Below are 22,921 nucleotides of genomic sequence, written 5' to 3' on the forward strand. Positions count from 1 at the left end.
CTTGTATGCCACCTGATATTTTATATTAAATATACTATATCTATGAAATAGTCATAAAAATATTTAATCTGAAAATCAAGCCTCTGGACATAAACTTCAGTTCACAATAGACACAAAGGATAGAGGAAGAAGTCAAGCCCATCTTGAGAAAAAGCAGGACAAATACGGAATTACAATATTATATAGGTTGCTTCTGAGGCTTCAAAAAATGTAAGGAGGTAGAGGATAAATTGTTGACCAATTTTTATTAGACCCAATAAACCACAGTCATATAAAACAAATTGGCTTAGTTTGGTTTTTGGACTTTAAAAAGGCTAGTACTTTTAGAAGATATTCTTTAACCAATTAGAGAAATTTGTAAATAGGCTGAATATTATAGAAGAATATAAGGTTATTATTAGTGTTTTTTAGGTAACTGTAGTTTAATGGTCATCTAGAAGATTATCCTTAATTCTAAGAGTTGTATGTTGACTTTTTAGAGGTGAAGTGATATCTAAAACAGTCACTGAAAAATACAGCAAAATGATATATGGAAAATATATTCAACATGTAATAAGAATGATATATATATATATATGTGCATCTGTATATATACATATTCATATGTACGAGAGAAATACCAGATATACTGAATCTAGGTGGAGAGCAAACAAACTTCATTGCAACACTGTTGTACTTTTTATGTAAATTTGAAAACTTATAAAAACTCACTCAAAAAAGTCAACCTAGTCTTTGGCTACCAGATTGTTAGTTTTTAATTTATTTCAATTGTAGGGCACGTGGATTGTATATTATCTGTATTGCCGAATTTATTGTAAGAAAGTTTCTTCAAACTACTCCAATTTTTCAACAGATGAACTCTCAATATTCAATAAAGGCACAGGGTTTCTTATTATTATTCATCCTCAGGGGCCTGATCTTTGAATAAAAATGGGATTTTTGTCCAGAATTAATTATCTGAAGAAAATATGGATGAGCCCTGATACATTTTAAAAATACGCTTATAGGGTCTTTCTTCCACATGAATTTATGTATAGTAATAATAGTGATTATCATTTAAAAAGCCACGATACTTAGTAAGCAAATACCATGTGCCAGATGACCCCTAAGCATTTAAATTTTATGTTAAGTAATTTAATCTTTACCATAACATCACTAGGCGGTAGAATAGTGGTAATGGTAAAGGTGCCAAAGTTAAATGCTTTCTGACTCTCATTACATCAGGAGTTTCTCACCACTATGAAATCTTTGATGTTGAGTAAGTTGATAGCAACGAGTAGAGGTCTTTCCACATTGCTTACATTTGTGTGGTTTCACACCAGTATGAATTCTCTGATGTTGAGTAAGTCGATCGCCGCGATTAAAGGCCTTCCCACATTCTTTACATTCATAGGGTTTTTCACCGGTATGAATTCTCTTATGTTGAGAGAGACCTGAGATAGAACGAAAAGCCTTCTCACATTCCTTACATATATAAGGTTTCAAACCTGTATGAATTGTCTGATGATAAATCAGTTGAGAATTAAGTCTAAAGCTTTTTCCACATTCCTTACATTCAAAGGGTTTCTCTCCTGCATGAATTGACTGGTGTGTTTTAAGGTCTCCAATACGGCTGAAGGCTTTCCCACATTGTTTACATTCATATGGTTTTAAATCAGTATGAATGATCTGATGTTGAATAAGGTATGAATGAAGCTTAAATGTCTTCCCACATTCTTTGCATTCATGTGGCTTCTCACCAGTATGAATTCTTTGATGTTGCGTAAGTTGAGAGCCTCTACAGAAGGCCTTCCCGCAGTCCTTACAGTCATAGAGTTTCTCACTGCTATGAATTCTCTTATGTTTAAGAAGGCTTGAGCCCCTACTAAAGGCCTTCCCACATTCCTTACATTCATGAGGCTTCTCACCAGTATGACTTCTCTGATGTTCAATAAGTAGATAGCTGCGAACAAAGGCCTTTCCACACTGTTTACATTTATATGGTTTCTCACCAGAATGGATTTTCTTATGTTGATAAAGACTTGAACGATGACCAAAGGCCTTCCCACATTCCTTGCATATATAGGGTTTCACACCATGATGAATTTTCTGATGTAGGCACATATGTCGGTACAATCTAAAAGTTTCTCCACATTCCTTACATTCGTAGGGTTTCAAACCAATATGTATTTTTTGATGTTCAGTAAGGTGAGAATAACGTCTAAAAGACTTCCCACATTGCTTACATTCATAGGGTTTTACACCAGTATGAATGATCTGATGTTGAATAAGCTGTGAATAAAACCTAAAGGCTTTCTCACATCCATTACATTCATAGGGTTTCAAATCAGTGTGATTTTTTTTATGTCTAACAAAATGCTGGAGGACTATAAAGGCTTTTCCACATTCCTTACATTCATAGGGTCTCACACCATTATGGTCTCTGAAATGTTCAGTAAGGTGTGAATATTTTCTAAAGCCCCTCCTACATTCCTTACATTCATAGGATTTCTCTCTAGTGTGAATTCTCTGGTGTAGAGGAAGAGATATATGTTTTATAAATGTCATTTGACTAAAACATTCCATGTTAGGCCCCTGTTCTCTCCCAAATTCAATTCTGCACTGTGGGTCATTTCTGAAAGTAAACCTCGTAAGGTTGAAGGTTTTACTTCTTTTCATTGTCTCCCGATGATATGAATTTACTTGATAACTGCTTTTTTCTGAAGATAACTTGTTGGTCTCAGTTGTAAAATCAAAGTCTGAAAGAAAACAAAATAAACAAATGCTATTTTACTATACTGGGGATGAGGAGGAGCCTCTTAGAGTAAAAATGTGACAAATTGAGAAGTATATTCACTAGAAGTAAGAGGGTCATAAAATCCTAAAATACCGTCATGAATTTTTTTTATTCTTTAATTTTTTAAAAAGATTTTATTTATTTATTTAGCACAGAGATCACAAGTAGGCAGAGATGCAGGCAGAGAGAGAGGGGGGAGCAGGCTCCCTGCAGAGCAGAGAGCCCGATGTGGGGCTCGATCCCAGGACCCTGGGATCATGACCTGAGCCCAAGGGAGAGGCTTTAACCCACTGAGCCACCCAGGTGCCCCTGTCATGAAATTTTTAAAAGGCAAGAAGGACTCAGAAAATTATGAAAGTTCATATTGAGAACTATGAAGTTTGTGAATAAGCAAAGAGAAAAAGTCAGTAGTACTCATATTTAATGTGGACCAAAGCTATAGAGGGAGTTTCTTATATACACTACCTTCTAGATATCTGCTGAGACTGAGTGAATCAGAATCTAGAGGAGTAGGTTCTGGTCATCTATATTTCTAACATTATCTATCAGACGGATCTATGTAATTTTTTCAATGGTTTGTCCTTATGTTAGAATAGAACCCTAAACACGTAATCATGAACAAAAAGGATCTTTTTACACAAACTCATCTCGATCCCTTGGCATTTTTGTTCCCTATATACTATCCCAATGAATCTCTTCAGCTACTAAGACATACCATAAACTTTCCTATCTCCTGGGGCTTCTTACAGGTGCTCCACCTTTCAGAAATCCTTTTACCTAGTTCCTTTAAATTACTATCTTTGGGTGCTGCAGATTAGAAATCACTTCTTCAGAAAGGCTGCCTCTGCTAACTCTAAGTAAATTCATATCCTTTTATTCTATATTCCAACAGTTAATTTTTGCCTTCAAAATACTTTTCTCTATTACATATTTATTTTCTCATTTATTTTACTATGTATTTTCTTCTACTACTGCAAACAAGTCCTTACCACAAGGTAAATATTAATTATAAGATAAAATGCTGAATTTAAAAAATTAACTTGGGTGAAAGTAAATAAGAACAAATATTAAGGCTACTGGGGAAGGCAGCTGAGTAAAATATCCATTTAGTTTCTGAAAATTATGTGACAGTTATCAATAATCTCTCCCTGACTAATCTCTCATACCATATTATAGTAAAAAATGTTTTCTTCTATCATTTACCTTAAAGTTGAGAAATATGGACTTCCAAACCAGCTCAGTCAAAAACATAAATGGAAATAGGTGACACCTGATCATTCTCCAATTGCTTATTACCTTATATTGATACGCATGTCTCTACCACCATTGTTCCATCTTCCCTGTGCTTAGTCATGATTGTTTTCTGCTTTATCTCAATCAAGATAATCAGATGGTATATTACCTTCATCAGCAGAGTTTTAATATTATTCATCCATCCTACTGATGCTCACTGTTTTGTTTCTCTAATGACTTTCCCGAATTCTCCCTTCCATTCCTTTATAGCCAAGACCAATTATTCTTGAATTTCACAGACATTTATTTCAGGAATTGCAATAGTTAATGTAATTATAGAAGGCTTATGAAAATCTATTAAATTAAACTGGAGGATATTGGGGAAAAAATAAAGTAAGTGCTATGGGAACAGCCTTTGGGAAACCAAATACCTGGGATGCTGCAACAAAAGAAATGTTGAATATAGGCTAAAATTTGCCTATCTGGATAGTGAAGCAGTCTGAAGAACTCTAATGGGCTAACTGGGTCAAGTACGAGTTGAAGGCAAGTGGGATTCTCCTATAAATGAAGTACAATATGTTCAAAAAGCTGAAGTAAAGCGAACAATATTCTCTGAAATAATGAGAAATAGGAAGCAATGCCCAAAAGCCAAAATACTTTGTATTGATAAATAAAAATCAAAAACTACTATTAGTGAATGATAAGTACAAACTGAAACCACAGAACTTCTTGAAAACAATGATAATAAAAAATAATACATCAGAATCTATGGCCTTTAACTGTACTACTGAAAACTCATAGACTAAAAGGCTTACATCTAATGAAAAATTAAAGAATGAAAATGAATGAATATTAAATCCAAAATTAGGAAAAGAAAAAACTTAGAAAGTGAATGATAAAGTCTGCTGAAGGAAAACAGAAAAGGGAAATTAATATAATAAAAACAAATTTTAAATAAAATTGTACAATTAACATGTGCAAACAAACCAGTAGACTACCTATTCAAGGACCAAAAGATAGGAGGAAAATCTAAACACAATGACAGTAGGGAAACAGTTATCAATAAGGAAACAGAGAATGTTTAAGAAACCCATTCAAGACAACTATGCAAATAAATTTGAGATGTACATGAAATGATGAATTTTTTAAAATATAGTTTATAAAAACCAAACCCAGTTAAATTTACTAACTTGTTTCTAATAAATAAAATATGAAAAGGGAAGAAAATAACTTCTCAATGAAGAAAACCAGCAGATACCACTTTACACAAGTTTTTAAGGTTAGCACCCCACTGATGAATCATGTTGATATCATGTGCCCCTGGTATACAATGAGAAGGGTACTTCTCTGGTATTCTTCCCCCAAATCCATAATCTGAGTTTAATAATAAGAAAACACCAAACACGCCAAAATTTGGAGGCACTCTACTAAATACCTGACCAAACAGTATCTTCAAGAGTATCAAGGTCAAAAAAGAGAAGGAAAAACAGAGACTGTCACATTTGGAAACAAAGGACACAGGATGACTAAAAGTAATGTGGTATCCTGGATTGGATCCTGAAACAGAAAAAAAGACATTAGTGCAAAAACTGCTGAAATCTAAATAAAATATTCAGTTTATAGTATTGTAAAATGTTAATTTGATAGTTTTCACAAATGTACCACAGTTATGTAAGATGTTATCATTATGGGAATGATATACTAGAACTCTTTGTACCACCTTTGTAACTCTTTGGTGAATCTAAAATTATTTTAAAATAAAAGTAAGAGACAATAACTGAAACAGATTCCAGAAGAGACGGAAAATCTAAACAGACCAATTTCCACAGAATAATTTTAAAAATTGTGTATTTATCCCACAAAAAGTGGTTTACAATTAGCTTTCCAGTTGTCCAGGTCTCTCCAAACTATTTCCCACTGATGTTAATGAGGGTGCTTTGGAGAAATAGCTAATTCCTAGTCCAGGGCAGGGAAGATACAAGGTGATTCTAAGACCTCTTGTACTAAAGTGCAAAGAAGCTTTCAAAGACAGAGTTAATAATTTGTGCTTTTGGTCATGCAACATTAAGAGGGATCAAATTTGCCCTCCTACCTTAAATAACTAGAAAATTTAAAAAATGTATGAGACATCTTTCAAATATTGGAAAATAGATAGTGCAGGATAGAAATTTCCCAGGGGAAGGGAAACAAATGAAGTGTGCCCCGCCGAGTACCATAGTTGACTGTCTAAAGAGAATTTCCAGAACAAAGCACATGGAGGGGAAACTAAAATACTGCAGCTGTATCCCTGAGTTGAGAAGACAGAGGAGAGAATTAAGGGAAAGAACGAAGTGCAGAATTTGCAAGGCAGAGTACTAGAAAGGAGGGAGCTGCACAGAGAGATCTCTAGAGATCTGTAGAGGAAACTCCTTGATACCCGGCTGAATGTGAATCTAGACATCTGTGTGAGGAAACTAATGAAAACGAAGAATGTACTACTTGATAGGAGTAAGCAGGACATCCCCTGGAAGTCACAAAGGGTAGGGGATAGTTCTTGTTTCCACCAACCAGAGTGGAAAGGTCTCATAAGACACGAGGCATCAAAAGTAGTCCCTAGAAGGATATTGCCTCAGTGGTGGGGTCAAGTTAGCACTAGACGGAAACGTATTCTGGACCCACCCTAACAAAGCTTTAAGGCAACTCATGAAAGTATTGACAGATTCTAAATTAAATAGCTACATCCAAGAACAAAGTCCTAGGATATTAAAAGAATATTAGGAATCCAGCATCCCGACCCAGTAAACTTCACAATGTCTGGCATCTAATAAAAAATTATCAGGCATGCAAAATAGCTAGAAAGTATGACCTTTACTAGGAGAAAATTAATCAAAAGAAACATACCAAGGAATGATACAGATAATATAATTAGTAGATAAGGATACTGAAAGAGCTATTATAAATATATTTCATGTTTTTATTTTAAAAATATTTACTTGAGACAGAGATTGAGAGAGAGCATGAGCGGTGGGAGAAGTAATTGAAGAGGGAGAGGCAGACTTCCCTGCTGAGCAGGAAGCCCGAGGTGGAGCTCGATTCCAGGACGCTGGGATTATGACCTGAGCTGAAGGCAGATAGATGCTTAACCAACTGAGTCACATAGGTGAGCTGTTTTGTTTTGTTTTGTTTTAGTGGAATTTTTGTAGATTAAAATTTTCTAATAATTTATTTCATTTGATTTCTCAAAGTTTTTGGCAAAATGTTTCTCAAAATATCATATTTTCAAGGCTTCATGGTTTTTGTAATGTGGTGACTTTTTTCCTTACATAAATTTTTTTTTCTTGATTCATGTTGATAGAATTGCATCACTTGTATTCTTTCTTTGAGATAATGAAATTTATAGTTGTGGCTTTCTCTTTTGTATGTTTGGCTTTTTATTTCATTAATTTCTGTTCTTTCCTTTATTATTTCCTTTCTTCTACTTTCTTTAAATCTGTTGTGCTCTACTTTTCCTGGTATATCAAATAGATGATCCGCTTATTAATTTTCAACATTTCTTCTGGAATCAAAAGACCCATTGGGGGCACCTGGGTGGCTCAGTGGGTTAAAGCCTCTGCCTTCGGCTCAGGTCATGGTCCCAGGGTCCTGGGATCGAGGCCCGCATCAGGCTCTCTGCTCAGCAGGGAGCCTGCTTCCTCCCCTCTCTCTGACTGTCTCTCTGCCTACTTGTGATCTCTGTCTGTCAAATAAATAAATAAAATCTTTAAAAAAAAACCAAAAAAACAAAAGACCCATTGGGAGAGGAAGCTTGAAATCAAAAGAGATAAACAATAAGAGCCATGACAAAGTGGTGAATTGGCCCTGAGGATCTACCACTTTTCCCCTGCAGAAACTTACTGATTCTGAGTGCAGCTAGCAGTAAAGGCAAAATTCCATATATATATGGGATTATATATATATATATATATATATATATATATATATAGTAGCTGAGAATGACCAAAACTGAAAACCAGCACTGACCCAGCTCAATCCCTAATTATATTATAGTGATCAGTCTGCCTCTCTCCTGATTAATAGAGGAAAATGTAAATACTCTGGTGGAAGATACCATCATCTGGAAACAATTCAGTTCTTTTTTTTTAAAGATTTTATTTATTTATTTGAGAGAGAGAGAAGGAGAGAAAGCAGGAAGAAGAATAGAGGGGGATGGACAAGGAGACTAAGTGGGGCTTGATCCCATAATCCTCAGATCATGACCTGAGCGGAAACCAAGAGTCAGAGGCCCAACTGACTGGGCCACCCAAGTGTCTCCATTCAGTTCTATTGTACACAATATCCAGCATAGAATTACAATTACTAGTAACTTGAAGAGGAATTACCATATGATGAATAACCAGAGAAAAGAAGAAATATAAGCATACCCACAGATGAATAAACAGTAATGAAAAGAAAGTAAATAAAGAATGAAGAATTGTAAAAGATAATTAGATGTTATAAGACAAACTGAATTTCTGGAACTGAAAAAGACAACATATGATATGAAAAACCCATCTTTAAGAGCAGACTCATCATAGCAGAATACAGGATAAGTGAGCTGAAATATAGGTCAATAGAAGAGAGATAAAAGGAGATATATACATGATAGAACTGTAAGATACACTTGAAAGCTCTAACATAGCTATAAATGTGAGTCCAGAAGAGATGAAAGAATAGTCAAGTATTTTCCAAAAACTGAAGGAAGATGTTCACTTCTTGGTAGAAACCAAAAAATCACTGCAAGCCAACATTTCCACTGCTATAAGTATAAAAATAATACTAAAAAGATAACGTTCTTGATTCATTCTACACTGTAAAATTTACCAAGGTTCGTTTGTAGCAAAGAGAAAACCAGGACCCTGTGTTACCTGTTTTCATGTAGGTGGACCAGCAATTAAAATGGATATTTGTACATATTCTGGACATACACATAATATGAAATCTGGTTTTTTTGCTGTTGGTTATGCAGAAAAAGTCCTAGAATTTAAACCTTTATTTTAGAAAAAGAAAGAATTGCAGGATGGGGTAGAGGGAAGAAGGAAGGTAAATGAAAGAAAAGATTCAGGTGCTGAATGGAGATGTCCATTTTCATCTAACAAAGGTCCAACTAGGCCTTTGGGAATATGGAGAATATGAATATGGATAAATTTATCTGGTTTCCCAGCAAAGAGCATAAAATACACAGTGGTGAAAGCAGCTATTCCAGATAGCAGAGTCTACATGACTTCAGGCAGATGTCCTTACCCAGTGAGACCAAGTTAGTATAATTCTCCAACATCACATCTCTGTACAAATCCCTCTGATCGGAATTTAGGCATTCCCACTCCTCCTGAGAGAAGTCTATGGCAACATCACTGAATGTCAATGGCACCTGAAAAGACAAACCATGTATTATTGTTCGTAACAGTAAAGAAAAAAATGTTCGAGATGGAATGACTAAATTGCAGTAAGGGGACAATGTAGAAAAACAAGCTGAAGTTACCATGACACGATTAGATGAGAATAAACACATTAGCTTCTAAAATAGAGTGCCAACACAGTCTTGAAGAATCCTGTTGGAGTGCACAAAATTTCTTTAAAAGTAAAGGAAAACTGAAATATCTAAATGTATGAAAATGAATAAAATAAAGAGACTTCTCCAATTAAATGAAACAGTATATATAAGAACATGACCTGCCGTGTACATGAATCACATACTACTAGTAAATACAAGTTCTTATGTTTTTCCTCTTCAAGGAATATATAAAAAGAATTGTTCATTTTTCTCCAAAATGAATTATAAAGTCTCTTAGAGTTAAGATGGAGTAACATGGATCAGATTTAACCTCCCATGTGAAATAACAAAGAACATGGACAAATTGGAGAAAACAATGGTTTTCGAGACAGAAAATATTGGGCAGTGATTCCCCTGAGAGACAAATAACAAATGAAGTGAGCCCTATGATTGCCATGGCTTACTGCTAGGAGACAGTATTACTACACAATTATTAGAATGGCTAGAATTTAATAGGCTGACCATTTTAAGCACTGCTGGAGATGTGAAAAGAAATGGAACTCTCACACATTGATGGTGGAAATGTAAAGCAGTAAATCACTTTGAAAAATAGTTTATTAAAAAAAAGAAAAATAATTTATTGATTTCTTATTCCCCAGCCACTCCACTCCTAGTGTTTACCTAAGAGAAATGAAGGCATATGTCCACACAAAGATTTGTGCATGAAGCAGTTTTACTTATAATAACAAAAAGTGGAAAGAACTCAAACATCCATGAACAGAGGAGTGGATATACAAATTTTTGTATATACTGAGAATACTAATATTAGAATACTAAATTTAGTATTAAAATTAGAATAACAAATAGAAGACTAATCAGCACTTAAATGGAATGCACTACTAATATATGCAGCAATATGGATGAATCTCAAAATAAATATGCTGAATGAAATAAGATTAAAAAAAGCCATGATGTATGATTCCATTTATATAAAATTCTAGAACATGCAAATCAACCTATAGTGGCAGAAAGCAGAACAGCAGTTGCCTGGGCATGAAGGACAATTTTGGGGGCAGGTAGGAAAGGGCAATTACAAAGGGGCATGAGAAAAATTTTGGAATGATGGATATGTTCATTATCTTGGCTATGGTAATAGTTTCACAGATATATATAAGTCAACATTTATTAAATTCTACACTTTAAATATAAGCAATTTAGTGTCAACTATATTTCAACAAATCTGCTTTAAAAAGACAAGATACAGCAGCAGCAACAATGGCCATGGTCACCAAACTATGGAAAGAACCAATATGCCCTTCAACGGACGAATGGATAAGGAAGATGTGGTCCATATACACTATGGAGTATGATGCCTCCATCAGAAAGGATGAATACCCAACTTTTGTAGCAACATGGATGGGACTGGAAGAGATTATGCTGAGTGAAATAAGTCAAGCAGAGAGAGTCAATTATCGTATGGTTTCACTAATTTGTGGAGCATAACTAATAACATGGAGGACATGGGGAGATGGAGAGGAGAAGGGAGTTGAGGGAAATTGGAAGGGAAGGTGAACCATGAGAGACTATGGACTCTGAAAAACAACCTGAGGGTCTTGAAGGGGCGGGGGGTGGGAGGTTGGGGGAACAAGGTGTTGGGTATTAGGGAGGGCACATATTGCATGGAGCACTGGGTGTGGTGCAAAAACAATGAATATTGTTACGCTGAAAAGAAATAAAAATAATACGGTGTACATCAAAATAAACATGTGTATTTAAAGAATTGAGCTACAAAAAAAGAGAGACAAGATACATACACTTAATTATATGTCAGTTACACTTCCAAAAGTTGATAAAGTGTCTATCTTAGGAAATGGAGTTTGTGTAGAAATAAGAAATTTTATCAAGATAATATATGTCAGATAATGCCTCATAAGCACTTCCTTTATTCTCACAAGTTAATGTTCTCATTTATTCCTTCTTACAGACATTAGATTTAATCTTCCTTAAAGTATTAAGGTAATTAATAATATTAAAATAATATTAAATTTTTAAGTATTATACTATTATGATATTTAGGTTGGACACAAATCCTAACCTCTTCCCCACTGTTCAGTATCATCTACCACTTGTAGTTCTAGATGATCTTCCTTTCTACAATCCCTTACTGAACTCCTGTTCCTAGTTAGAACACACTAATGTAGGATGATCAGAACAACACTGATTTACTCAAGACCAGCAATTTCTCTTTCAATACAAAATTCTCAGTGATTTCCATAGCCGGGGCCCTGATGTCTATCTGTCTGTCTGTCTGTGTCAGCGGCACCAATACCATTTCTACCCAAACCTAAAAGCTTTTCAAAGCTGAGTTCTCATCTCACACCTGAGTCTGAAACCATTCATAACCCAATTTTCCCTTATCTTCCTGGAAAACTGAGGAGAAAGTTTTCTCTCCTGTGGTCAAATAGGGCCTTATTTTATTTTATTTTTCATGGGGGAAGCAGAAGAAGAGGGAGAGAGAGAGAATCCATGCTGGGCGTGGAGCTCAACATGGGGCTTGATGTCATGATCTTGAGATCATGACCTGAGCTGAAATCAAGAGTTGGATGCTTAACCAACTGAGTCACACAGGTGGCCCAGGACCATTATTTCTATATCATAAAACCACAAACCTGACAAGGGAAGCTCAAATATTTCCTTCAAGGTACTTCACTCTTGCACTGCTCCAACAGTGCTCTTGAGAAAAGATTGAACATATAGAAGATGAATAATTGAAAATCAGAAAAAAGGGATCAGAGGAGGACCATCCTCTGTAAGGGGAGAAACCATGAAATAGAGTCAGAGATACAGCCTTCCTAGGTAAGGGGTATGCAGATAAAGAATGAAAGTTTTATATGAGTTAAACATCATAGTATTTCAGGAGGGAGACAGGCATCCACTTACCTGCGCCATGGTTTTCAAACTGCTGATCTTCCTCAGGTTTCCTCTATTAGAGAATACAATTGCAGAGACGCCAGAGCTAGGAGAGGAAAAAAGAGGCCTTGAGATCTGTTTTATCTTAGAACTCCAACAATTATTTAAGGTAATATAGCCTTTCTTTTTTCCTCTTTTTTTTTTAAAGATTTTATTTATTTATTTGAGAGAGAGATCACAAGTACGCAGAGAAGCAGGCAGAGAGAGAGGGGGAAACAGGCTCCCTGACAAGCAGAGAGTCTGACGCAGGGCTCTATCCCAGGACCCTGAGATCATGACCTGAGCCAAAGGCAGAGGCTTAACCCACTGAGCCACCCAGGCACCCCTGTTCTTTCCTTTTTTTTTTTTCCTGCTTTCCACTGTCCTTGCCCACTCTCCACCCTCCCAAACACATGAACACGTGTCAGGGGATATGAGAAGTTCAGACAAAGCCAAGCCCTTCCCTGTACCTACAGATACAAAGCACACAAGAGTGGATAAAGAACAGAGACATTCTTGCACCAAAGCTAGATCCAGACACCCACACTGCCTAATTTCTCATACTTATCAGGCCAACTGAACCCAGCCTAGGTTGTTCAGTGATACCAAGTAGCTTCTCATTCAGGCCTATCTTCCACAGTAAAGAGCATGCCACACAACACAAACTTCAACAAACTTCATGTCTTTGGGATGGACCTGGACATGAAATCTTTTGCACCAGGTAAAAGAAAGCAGTAGAGATGAACCTGGAAATCTTGACCACTGTAAAAATGCCTTCCCATCTGAAGCCTTTCCCCTAAGCCAGACCTATGACTCTCAAGATACTCTGCGATAACCAACCTGGATTTCCCTATCAGGATCTACTTTGCTGGCATGAGTCATTGCCTGTGCCCCCAGCAACCAACCCACCAGTACCCACTAGAGAGAAGTGAACTCATGCTTAACACATAGATTTTTGCAACCTTCTATGTGATGGGTAGTCTATACATATTGACATTTAATTCCACAATGTAGTTATTATCTCAATTCAACAGATGAAAAAATGAAAGTTCAAAGAATTAAAGAAATTTCCTTGTATCACAAACAATAAGTAGAAGTGATGTGTTTTGAATCACATTCCTATAGTTATAAAGCCAACTTATTTTTCCAACCATTGCCTTTTAAACCTAGATTTTTTGTTCCCTTGTGTGAAACCTTAGAACAGATAATTAAGATATTACCTAACAAAAGATTTACTGAAGAGCTGTTTTTAAGCAACAAGGTACTATCACTTATAGGAATTCAATTTTCAGACTTTAAAGGTTGATCATGCACCACACAGAGTAAGGTTATAGGGAAAGGAGCATTGTTATGGTGTCCTGTAGACTTGTGAAAACCTAGAGCAGTTGTGACATGTAAGCAGAATTCTGCATAAGAATTTAAACATGTAAGGTCATATCTGAATCTCCATCCAAAGGAAATATCCATAAAATGCACCTAGAGATATAGAAAGAAATATGATAGATACTAGTTAAATTTTTTTAAAAAACCGGAGAGAAATCTAAAGGTACTAAGTCTAAAGGCACTGAGATGAGTGGCTGATTAAATAAACTATAGTGCACTCATAAAATGGAAAATGAAGTAGACTCTGAAGATGATTGTACAGACCATTGGTTCTCAATAGGGGAACATTCAGCAATGTCTGAAGACATATTTGGTTGTCAAAATGTGCATAGAGGTGACATTGTTTCTATTAGATAGAGAACCAGCGATGCTGTAAACATCCCATACTGCACAGGAAAGCCCCCTACAACAAAGAATCATCTGGACAAAAATATCAACAAACGAAGTTTGAAAAACCCTGAAGTAAACTCATTAAAGAAAGAGAACATTATCCAGAATCTGTATATCATCACAATGCCACCATACAATAACAATTACTAAACATGCAAAGAAACAGGAAAGATAATCAAATATCAAAGATACTCTGACAATCAAGAGAAAACATCTCAGTAGAAACAGACCCAGGGATGACCTACATAGTGGAACTAGTAGACAAGGACTTGAAAATATTATGATTATGATGCTAAAAAAAAATAGAGGAAAACATGGGCAAAATGGGTTCAGTTTTTTTTTTAAGATTTTATTTATTTATTTGACAGATCACAAGTAGGCAGAAGGAGTGATGTGTTTTGAATCACATTCCTATATAGGCATGCAGAGAGAGAAGGGGAAGCAGGCTCCCCACTGAGCAGAGAGCCCGATGTGGGGCTCAATCTCAGGACGCTGGGACCATGACCTGAGCCGAAGGCAGAGGCTTTAACCCACTGAGCCACCCAGGCACCCCAAAATAGGTTCAGTTGATAGAGCATGCAACTACTGATCTCAGGGTTGTTAGTTAAAGCCTCATGTTGGGTACAGAGATTACTTAGAAAAGGTGGGGGGCACCTGCCTGGCTCAGTCAGAACGCAAAATGAAGCATATCAATAGATATTTAGAATCTTAAAGATTCATATGAACACTTATAATTATAAAAATATAATACCAAAAGTTAAGAATGCATTGCATAGGGGTGCCTGGGTGGCTCAGTGGGTTAAAGCCTCTGCCTTCGGCTCAGGTCACGATCCCAGGGTCCTGGGATTGAAGCCCCTCATTGGGCTCTCTGCTCAGCAGGAAGCCTGCCTCCCCCTCTCTCTCTCTGCCTGCCTCTCTGCCTACTTGTGATCCCTCTCTGTCAAATAAATAAATAAAATCTTAAAAAAAAAAAAAGAATACACTGGGTGGTCAATGTAAAGTCAAATTAACAATAATCTTACAAAGAGAGAAAAAAGGAAAGAACAAAAGAAATACAGGAGACAGTCAAACCATGAAATTGAACACCTAAAAAATAGGACAGAAAATTTATTTGAAGAAATAATGGACAAAAACATCACAAATCTCAGAAATGTTTTGATACATAAAATAAAAAACTCATCAAACCTAACCAGATAAAAGAAGGAAATCCATACCTAGGCACAGCATCACCAAACTGTTGAAAAACAAAGTTTACAAATATATCATAATAGTATGTAGTTTAAAAAAAGGATATCAGTTATAAGAAAACAACAATAAGAAAAAGAATTCGGGCTCCTGGGTGGCTCAGTTGGTTCAGGAACTGCCTTTGGCTCGGGTTGTGATCCCAGAGTCCCGGAGTCTAGTCCTGCATGGGGCTCCCTGCTCCACAGGGAGTCTGCTTCTCCCTCTGACCCTCTCCCCTCTCATGCTCTCTCTCACCATCTCTCAAATAAATAATATTTTTTTTAAAAGAAAAAGAGTTCATTTCTCAATAGAAATTGTAGTGGCCTGAAGAATGGAATTATATCTTCAAAGTACTGAGAGAAAAAAATGACAACTGTTAATTTTATACCTGGAGAAAATATCTTTCATAAATGCAAGTGAATGAAAGATATTTTCTAACAAAAGCTTAGAGAATTTCTTACTAACAGATCTACAATACAAGAAATATTAAAGGACAGCAGTCAGGCTAAAGGCAAATAATTCCAGGTGAAAGCATGGACGTGCAAAAAGCTATGATATAGAAAATATATGACTAATATGACTAAACAAATGCTGTTTAAAGCAACAAAAACAACAATGCTTGTGTGGCTTGTAATATAGGAAGAAGAAATGACAATACTAGCATAAATGGAGCTAAACTATTAAGAAGTTTTACATTATTTGATATGTAGTAAAAGACCTAATTTAAGGGAGACTGTCTTAAAGATGCATTCTATAATAGCTCAGTTAACTACTAAAAGAATTACACAAAAAATGTACAACCAGAAAAACCTAATAGAAGAGATAAAATGAAATAATAAAAACACCTGATTAATACAAAAGGAGACAGGAAAAGAGAAAGAAAATAAAGGACAAACAGACTATATTGCAAGATGACAGATTTAAACCAAATGTATTAGTAATTGTAGTAAAATGTAGATGTACTAAACATTGCAGTTAAAATCTAAGATTGTCAGATTAAATTCAAAAGAAAAACAGAATCAATTATGCTGCTTATAAGAAACATACTTTAAACACAAAGACAAATATATTAGACAGTAACAAGAAAAATGCTAGTATGAGTATATTAATAACAGATACAATAGGCTTTAATGCAAGATGTATTAAAAGTAATAGAGACATGTCATACAATTCAAGAATATAACGGTAATCCTACATTTCTTATGTATCTAATAACATAGCTTTAAAATATACAAAGCAAAAGTCAACAGAATTAAAGGACAGCCAAAGTTATAACTGGATTTTGAGAGTTTAATACCTTCCATTGGTAACCAATAACAGGAAGAGAAAAAAAAATCACCAGGGCCATACAAGTTCAACAGGATTAATCAAATTGACCTAATTGAACATTTTACTCCCAAACTACAGATTATACATTGTTTTCAAATGCTCACAATATATTTATCAGAATGTTCTGGGCTGTAAAACAAGCATCTATAAATTTCAGATGATTAATATAAAAAATGCATATATTCTGAAGCCCTCAGAATTAACTTAGAACTTAAAAACAGGTATTTCTGAAATGTTTCCAAAGATAAAAATTCACTTCTACACAAGTATAGGTCAAAAACCAAATCATAATATGGAAACCAGAAAATATTATGAGTTGAATGATCATGAAAGTACAACACAATAAATCTTCTGCGATGCAATCAAACTGATGCTTACAAAGACATTTTTAGCTTTAAATATTTTTTTTTTTGCTTTTTGTAAGTGCTGCAGATAAATGCCATTCAGTGTTTCATCTCCATAGTTGTTAGGTATTATATTGACATAGCAAATAAACTAGTAATGAAATTATGATAGAAATCCTTTATCAAATTATGTCAATACCCATCACACAGTCACTGAACAATACAACAAAAACTTATGATGTACTACCTTTTGGCTAACTGAACATAATGAAAAAAATAAATAAAAATAAGTAAATTAGGGACGCCTGGGTGGCTCAGTTGGTTGGACGACTGCCTTCGGCTCAGGTCATGATCCCAGAGTCTCGGGATCGAGTCCCGCATTGGGCTCCCAGCTCCATGGGGAGTCTGCTTCTCCCTCTGACCTTCTCCTAGCTCATGCTCTCTCTCACTGTCTCTCTCTCAAATAAATAAATAAAATCTTAAAAAAAATAATAAGTAAATTAGTTAAAAATTATGTCAATGCTTAATAAATTTGGAATTTATTTTCTCCCAGTAGATAGCATGAGTGTAGTAACTGTCTTCTTATTTTCTTCTTTCTTTTAAGTATTCTTTGACCTACTTCATCCAAACATAAATGTATGTATTATCAAAGTAGTAAGGTTAAAAATCAGTGATCTACCTTTGGATGCTAGAAAAAGAAAACAAATTTAGCGTATGGAAAGTAGAGCATACTAAAAGAAACCAGTGACATAAAAACCCAAGATATACAAAAAGAAAAATCAATAAAGCCAAAAACTATTTCATTGAAGAGATAAAATTGATATATCTCTAGCTATACTAGTCAAGAAAATAAATGCCAATATCAGGAATGTGAAAGGAGATATCACAACATATATTATAGACATTAAATTGGTAACAGAATCTCACAACTTTATGACAATAAGCTTGAAAAATATAGATGATAGTTTTAAATTCCTTAAAAACACAATTTTACTAAACTGATATGAGAAATGGAAAATCTGAATATTGTTATATTTACAAAAGAAATGAAATATTTATTAAGAAACTCCCCATAAAGTATCATACCCAAAGGCTTCAGTGGCAAATTCTTCCAAACATTTAAAGAATTAAAAATACAAGTTAAACTCAGTATCTTCTAGAAAACAGAAAAAAAATGGACCATGTCATGAGGCATACCATGGTATCAAAACCTGACAGGGACGTTAATTACAAGAAAAGAAAAATATAGTACATCTCTCATGAACACAGATGTAAGCATATTAAACCAAATATTAGCAAGGATATTAAACCAAATATTACAGGTGTTATAGAAGGTAAGAGAAATTTAGTCTAGAAATATAAAGGTCATTTAATTTTCAAAAAATCAATCAACATAACAGTCCAACCTTAAATAAAAAAAGAGAAAGCCATTCATAGATTTCATTAGATGCAGAAACTCTGATAATATTCAACCACACTTCATGACAAAAATTCTCAGCAAACTAGGAAAAGAAAGAAACTTCTTTAATTTGATAAAGGGGATCTACAGAATAAAACTACATCTATAATTATATGAGAGATGAAATGTGGATCATTTCCTTCTGAGTTCAGGAACAAGGCAAGGTTGTCCATTCTTACCTCTTCTACTAAATTTTATACTGTAAGACCTATCTACTACCATAAAGAAAAAAATGAAATGAAAGGTATGAAGGTTGTAAAAAAGGAAGTAAAACCAACTTTATTTGCAGATTACATGATTTTGTACATTGAAAAAAATTTCAGTTCTACAAACTATTAGAATAAATGAATTTATTAGCAAGATTGTTGAATAAAAGGTCAAAGTATCAAACAAATGTTTGTATCAAAGCAAAGTTACTGGAAAATGAAATTTTAAAATCCTAACAGTTTTTTAAAAATCTAAAAAAGTACACCACTTTGGAATAAATCTAACAAAAGAGGCACAAGACTTTTAGACTAAAAACACCAAAACATTAACTGACTAAAGAAGAATTAAATAAATGGAAACATAGTCTATGTTCATGAATTGGAAGACTGTTAGTTAAAATCAATTCTCTCTAAATTGATCTATTGATTTGATGCATCTCCAACATTATCAGTGGGGTGTTTTGGGGATTTTTTTTTTTTAGAAAATTAGAATTAACTTGTTCTATAACCATATGGAAATGCAAAGAACCTCGAAGAGTCAGGGCAATTCTGAAGAACAAAGTTGTGAAAATCACATTAGATATCAAGACATGATATAAAGCTACTGTACTTAAAACAGTGATACTGACACACGACTGACAAATAGACCAATAGAATAGAGAGCACAGAAAGACTTGCACATATATAGCCAGTTTTCACACACAAAAATTCTGACTGCAATTTATAGCAGAAAGTATAGTCAGTCTTTTTCAACAAAAGGTAACTGAGCAATTGGGTTTCTGTGTGCAAAAACTGATTTTGACTCTGATCCCACTATGTACACAGATAAAAATCCAAGATGGATCACATACCTAAATTTGAGAACTGAAACAATAAACTTGGAAGAAGAAACAGAAAAATATCTTCATGATCATGGATGTGCACAATTTTCCTTTTTTGGGTTTAATTTTTATTTTCACTTATTTTAGACTTAGAGAAAAGTTACAAGAAGAGTGCAGAGAGTTCTTTTTACCCCTCACCGTAATGTTAGCTCTTACATAGGACAAAGATCAAAACCAGGAAATTAACATTGGTACAATACTATGGATGGCAGATCTTATTCAAATATCACCAATTTTTCACACTAATGTCCTTTTCTTTTCCAGGATTCTATACATGATCCCACATTTCATTTAGCTGTTATTTCTCCTTAGTCTCTTCCAAACTCCACAGTCTTCTTATGGTCATATTTTCAACTGCTGCCCTAACGAACTACCACAAATTCACCTTAAAACAACACATATTTATCATCTCACAATTTCTGTGAACCCAGAGTCTGCACACAGTTTAGCTGGCTGCTCTCCTTAGGCTGATCTCATAAACTGGAAACAAGGTGTAGGCTGGGCTGTGTTTTCATTCAGAGGTTCAGCTGGGGAAGAAGCCACTTCAGAGTTCATTCAGATTGTTGGCAGAATTCATTTCTTTGCAGCAATGGTACCAAGGGCCCCTTTTGGCTGGCTGTCCACTGGTGGACACCTTCAGGTCCTGGAGGCCACCTGTAGTTTCTGGCAACATAGGCTTCTGCAGCATTGCCACTTACTTCATCAAGCCCACAAAGAGAGTCTCTAGCTCTAGTCTGCTATAATGGGGTCTTACATGACATAACAGAACCACAACGGTGACATACCATTTCTTTTACCATATAAAATAGCCTTATCACAGAAGTGACATCCCCCTCATCTTTGCCATTTTCTATTGCTTAAAAGCAAGTAACAGGTTCTTCTTACACTCCAGGGTTGGGGGTTATACAGTGGCACAGACACCAGCAGGCAGCAATCAGACGGTCACTATAAAGTCTGTCCTCCACACCTAACTATCTTCATGCCTTTTTATTTTGGAGGAGTACCATCATTTATTTTGTCAACTATCCTCCCACTTGGATTTTCTAATATTTTTGTAATTGGAATTTGGTTGCACATTTTTGGCAGTACCACAGTGGTGTTGTGTCCTTGCCTTTGCATCAAAAGACAGGGCTCATGACAGCAGTGTCTTACTACTGGTGATGTTAACCTTGATGGGTTGATTCAACTTCTTTCTGCGGGGTTACTCTACTGTAAACTTACTACCTTTCCCTTGGTAGTTAATAAGTGTCTTGGGTAGTGGAATATATTTTAACACTATGCAAATCCTTTTCCTCATCAGATTTTCGCCCACTAATTTTAGCATCTATCAGTCGATTGCATCTGAAAGAACTATTATTGTGGTGTTTGCCTAAATGGTCACTTTCTGTGTTCCTTTGTCCTTCTACCTTTAATAACTGGAATTCTACCGTAAGGAAGAGCTATCCCTCCTTCCCCAGGAAAAGATGTTTTAAACAGAATATGCAATACTACAAAAGAAAAAGATTGGTAAATAGCTCCATTAAAATTAAGAACCTTTCTTCATTATATCATTAAGAAAGTAAGAAGCAATAGGCTAATGAAAGATATTCTTTGTCTCTTTCTCTCTTTACACACACAGACACAGACACAGAGGCATACAAATATATTTATAAACACTCACAAAGGACTTGTATTCAAAATATACATAAAATTCCTAAAAATCAATATGAAAATGACAAAAAACAGACTAAAAATGGATAAAAGATTTGAATAGACACTTCATAAGGGTATATGAAATGGGCAGTATCATATGAAAAGATGCTTATTTTATCTATCAGAAAAATGTTAATTAAAATCTAAATGAAGTACTACTACATACACATCAGAATGACTAAAATTAAAATGATTAACAATAGCAAGGGATGGCCAGGTTGAGAAGTAACTATATCTTGGGGTGGAGTGCAAATTAAGTCAACCACTTCCACCCCTAAGTATATATCCAGGGAAAACATGAACATATATGCTCACAAAAAAACTTGTACAAGAGTGTTCATAGGTTTATTCATAATAGTCAAACCCAGGGAACAACCCCATCATGAGAATGAATAAACAAAGTGTGGTATGGTCACACAAGGAAGTTTTCATAATGTCATCATATTCTGGCAGGGCTGCTAGACACAGAGTGATGTCTCTTCCTATGAACTCCCAAAGCAGGTCACCCGGATTTCTCTAGTGACATCTCAGATCTTCTATCTTACTTATTCCTATTATGATTTCACTTCCTTCGAGGATAACAAGTCATTTGAGGAGAGCAACTATGTCTTTTTGTCACTGTATGCCAGTGAGGTCAAGCATATTGATATATAGTAAATATCTGGTATCTGTTTTAAATTTCAAAACTAGAAATTTATCCTTAGGGAATGACTGTAAAAGGACATAAAGATCTATGCATAATGATGTTCATTATAGAATAATTTAGTTGGTAGTCAAAAATTAGAAACATGAGGGGCACCTGGGTGGCTCAGTGGTTTAAGCCTCTGCCTTCAGCTCGGGTCATGATCTCAGGGTCCTGGGATCGAGCCCCTCGTCGGGCTCTCTGCTTAGCAGGGAGCCTGCTTCCTCCTCTCTCTCTCTGCCTGCCTCTCTGCCTACTTGTGATCTCTGTCAAATAAATAAATAAAATATTAAAAAAAAAAAAAGAAAAAAAAATTAGAAACATGATAGCTAACAGGAGGCAACAGGTTAAATAAATTATGGAGAAAAGAGCTTGGGGGCCCTGAGAAGGGTGATCTATCTGCATGGCCTCACAATTCACAAATATGTCACTATTAGGCAGGACATTTCAGCAGAAGGAAAAAAAAGAGGGTCCCATATCTTCAAAATCCAAGTGTATTTAATGAATAATGAGGAAACACAAACTCACCTGAACTTTAACTTTAAGATGTGTAACAAAAATTCTTTTTTCTCTCTGTATCCTTTTTTTTTAAGAGACAGGCAGCACTGGGAAAAGAGAAGGCAATCATGAAACATCAGGATTTTCTTGGATAGCACAGTAACCTAGAAAACATCCTCCATGACCACACCCTCTCAACCAGAATAGGAGTAGAGAGAATACTGGAATAGTGTTGTCCTTCCCAGTATGTGAGAGGCCAGGGTCACTGATGTCCAGGGAGAAATCGGTCCCTAATTCACAGTAGGTTCTTGGGGCCAGAGTTCTGTAAATTCTGTGGTTAAGAAACATGTAGCTGGCCTTTAGGAG

The 22,921-nt window shown here is 35.3% G+C and overlaps 1 protein-coding gene across 2 annotated transcripts; it reads right to left on the reverse strand.

The window, feature by feature from the left end:
- Nucleotides 1-620: 620 nt before the first annotated feature.
- On the reverse strand, nucleotides 621-22,623 carry ZNF404 (zinc finger protein 404). 2 transcript variants are annotated; one of them, XM_032838932.1, is made up of 4 exons: nucleotides 22,586-22,623; nucleotides 12,459-12,534; nucleotides 9,269-9,395; nucleotides 621-2,738 (listed from the first exon to the last, which is right to left on the reverse strand). In XM_032838932.1, the coding sequence occupies exons 2-4, from the start codon at nucleotides 12,465-12,467 to the stop codon at nucleotides 1,216-1,218; spliced, it is 1,659 nt and encodes a 552-aa protein (XP_032694823.1). In that variant the 5' UTR covers nucleotides 12,468-12,534; nucleotides 22,586-22,623; the 3' UTR covers nucleotides 621-1,215. The 2 variants fall into 2 exon arrangements, with proteins under 2 accessions (XP_032694823.1, XP_032694824.1); XM_032838933.1 differs by lacking the exons at nucleotides 12,459-12,534; nucleotides 22,586-22,623 and adding an exon at nucleotides 5,445-5,566 and having other exon boundaries at nucleotides 9,269-9,368.
- Nucleotides 22,624-22,921: the final 298 nt, after the last annotated feature.

Source organism: Lontra canadensis, unplaced genomic scaffold, assembly GCF_010015895.1.
Source record: "Lontra canadensis isolate GAN:19392208 unplaced genomic scaffold, GSC_riverotter_1.0 scaffold107, whole genome shotgun sequence".
Lineage (NCBI taxonomy): Eukaryota > Metazoa > Chordata > Mammalia > Carnivora > Mustelidae > Lontra > Lontra canadensis.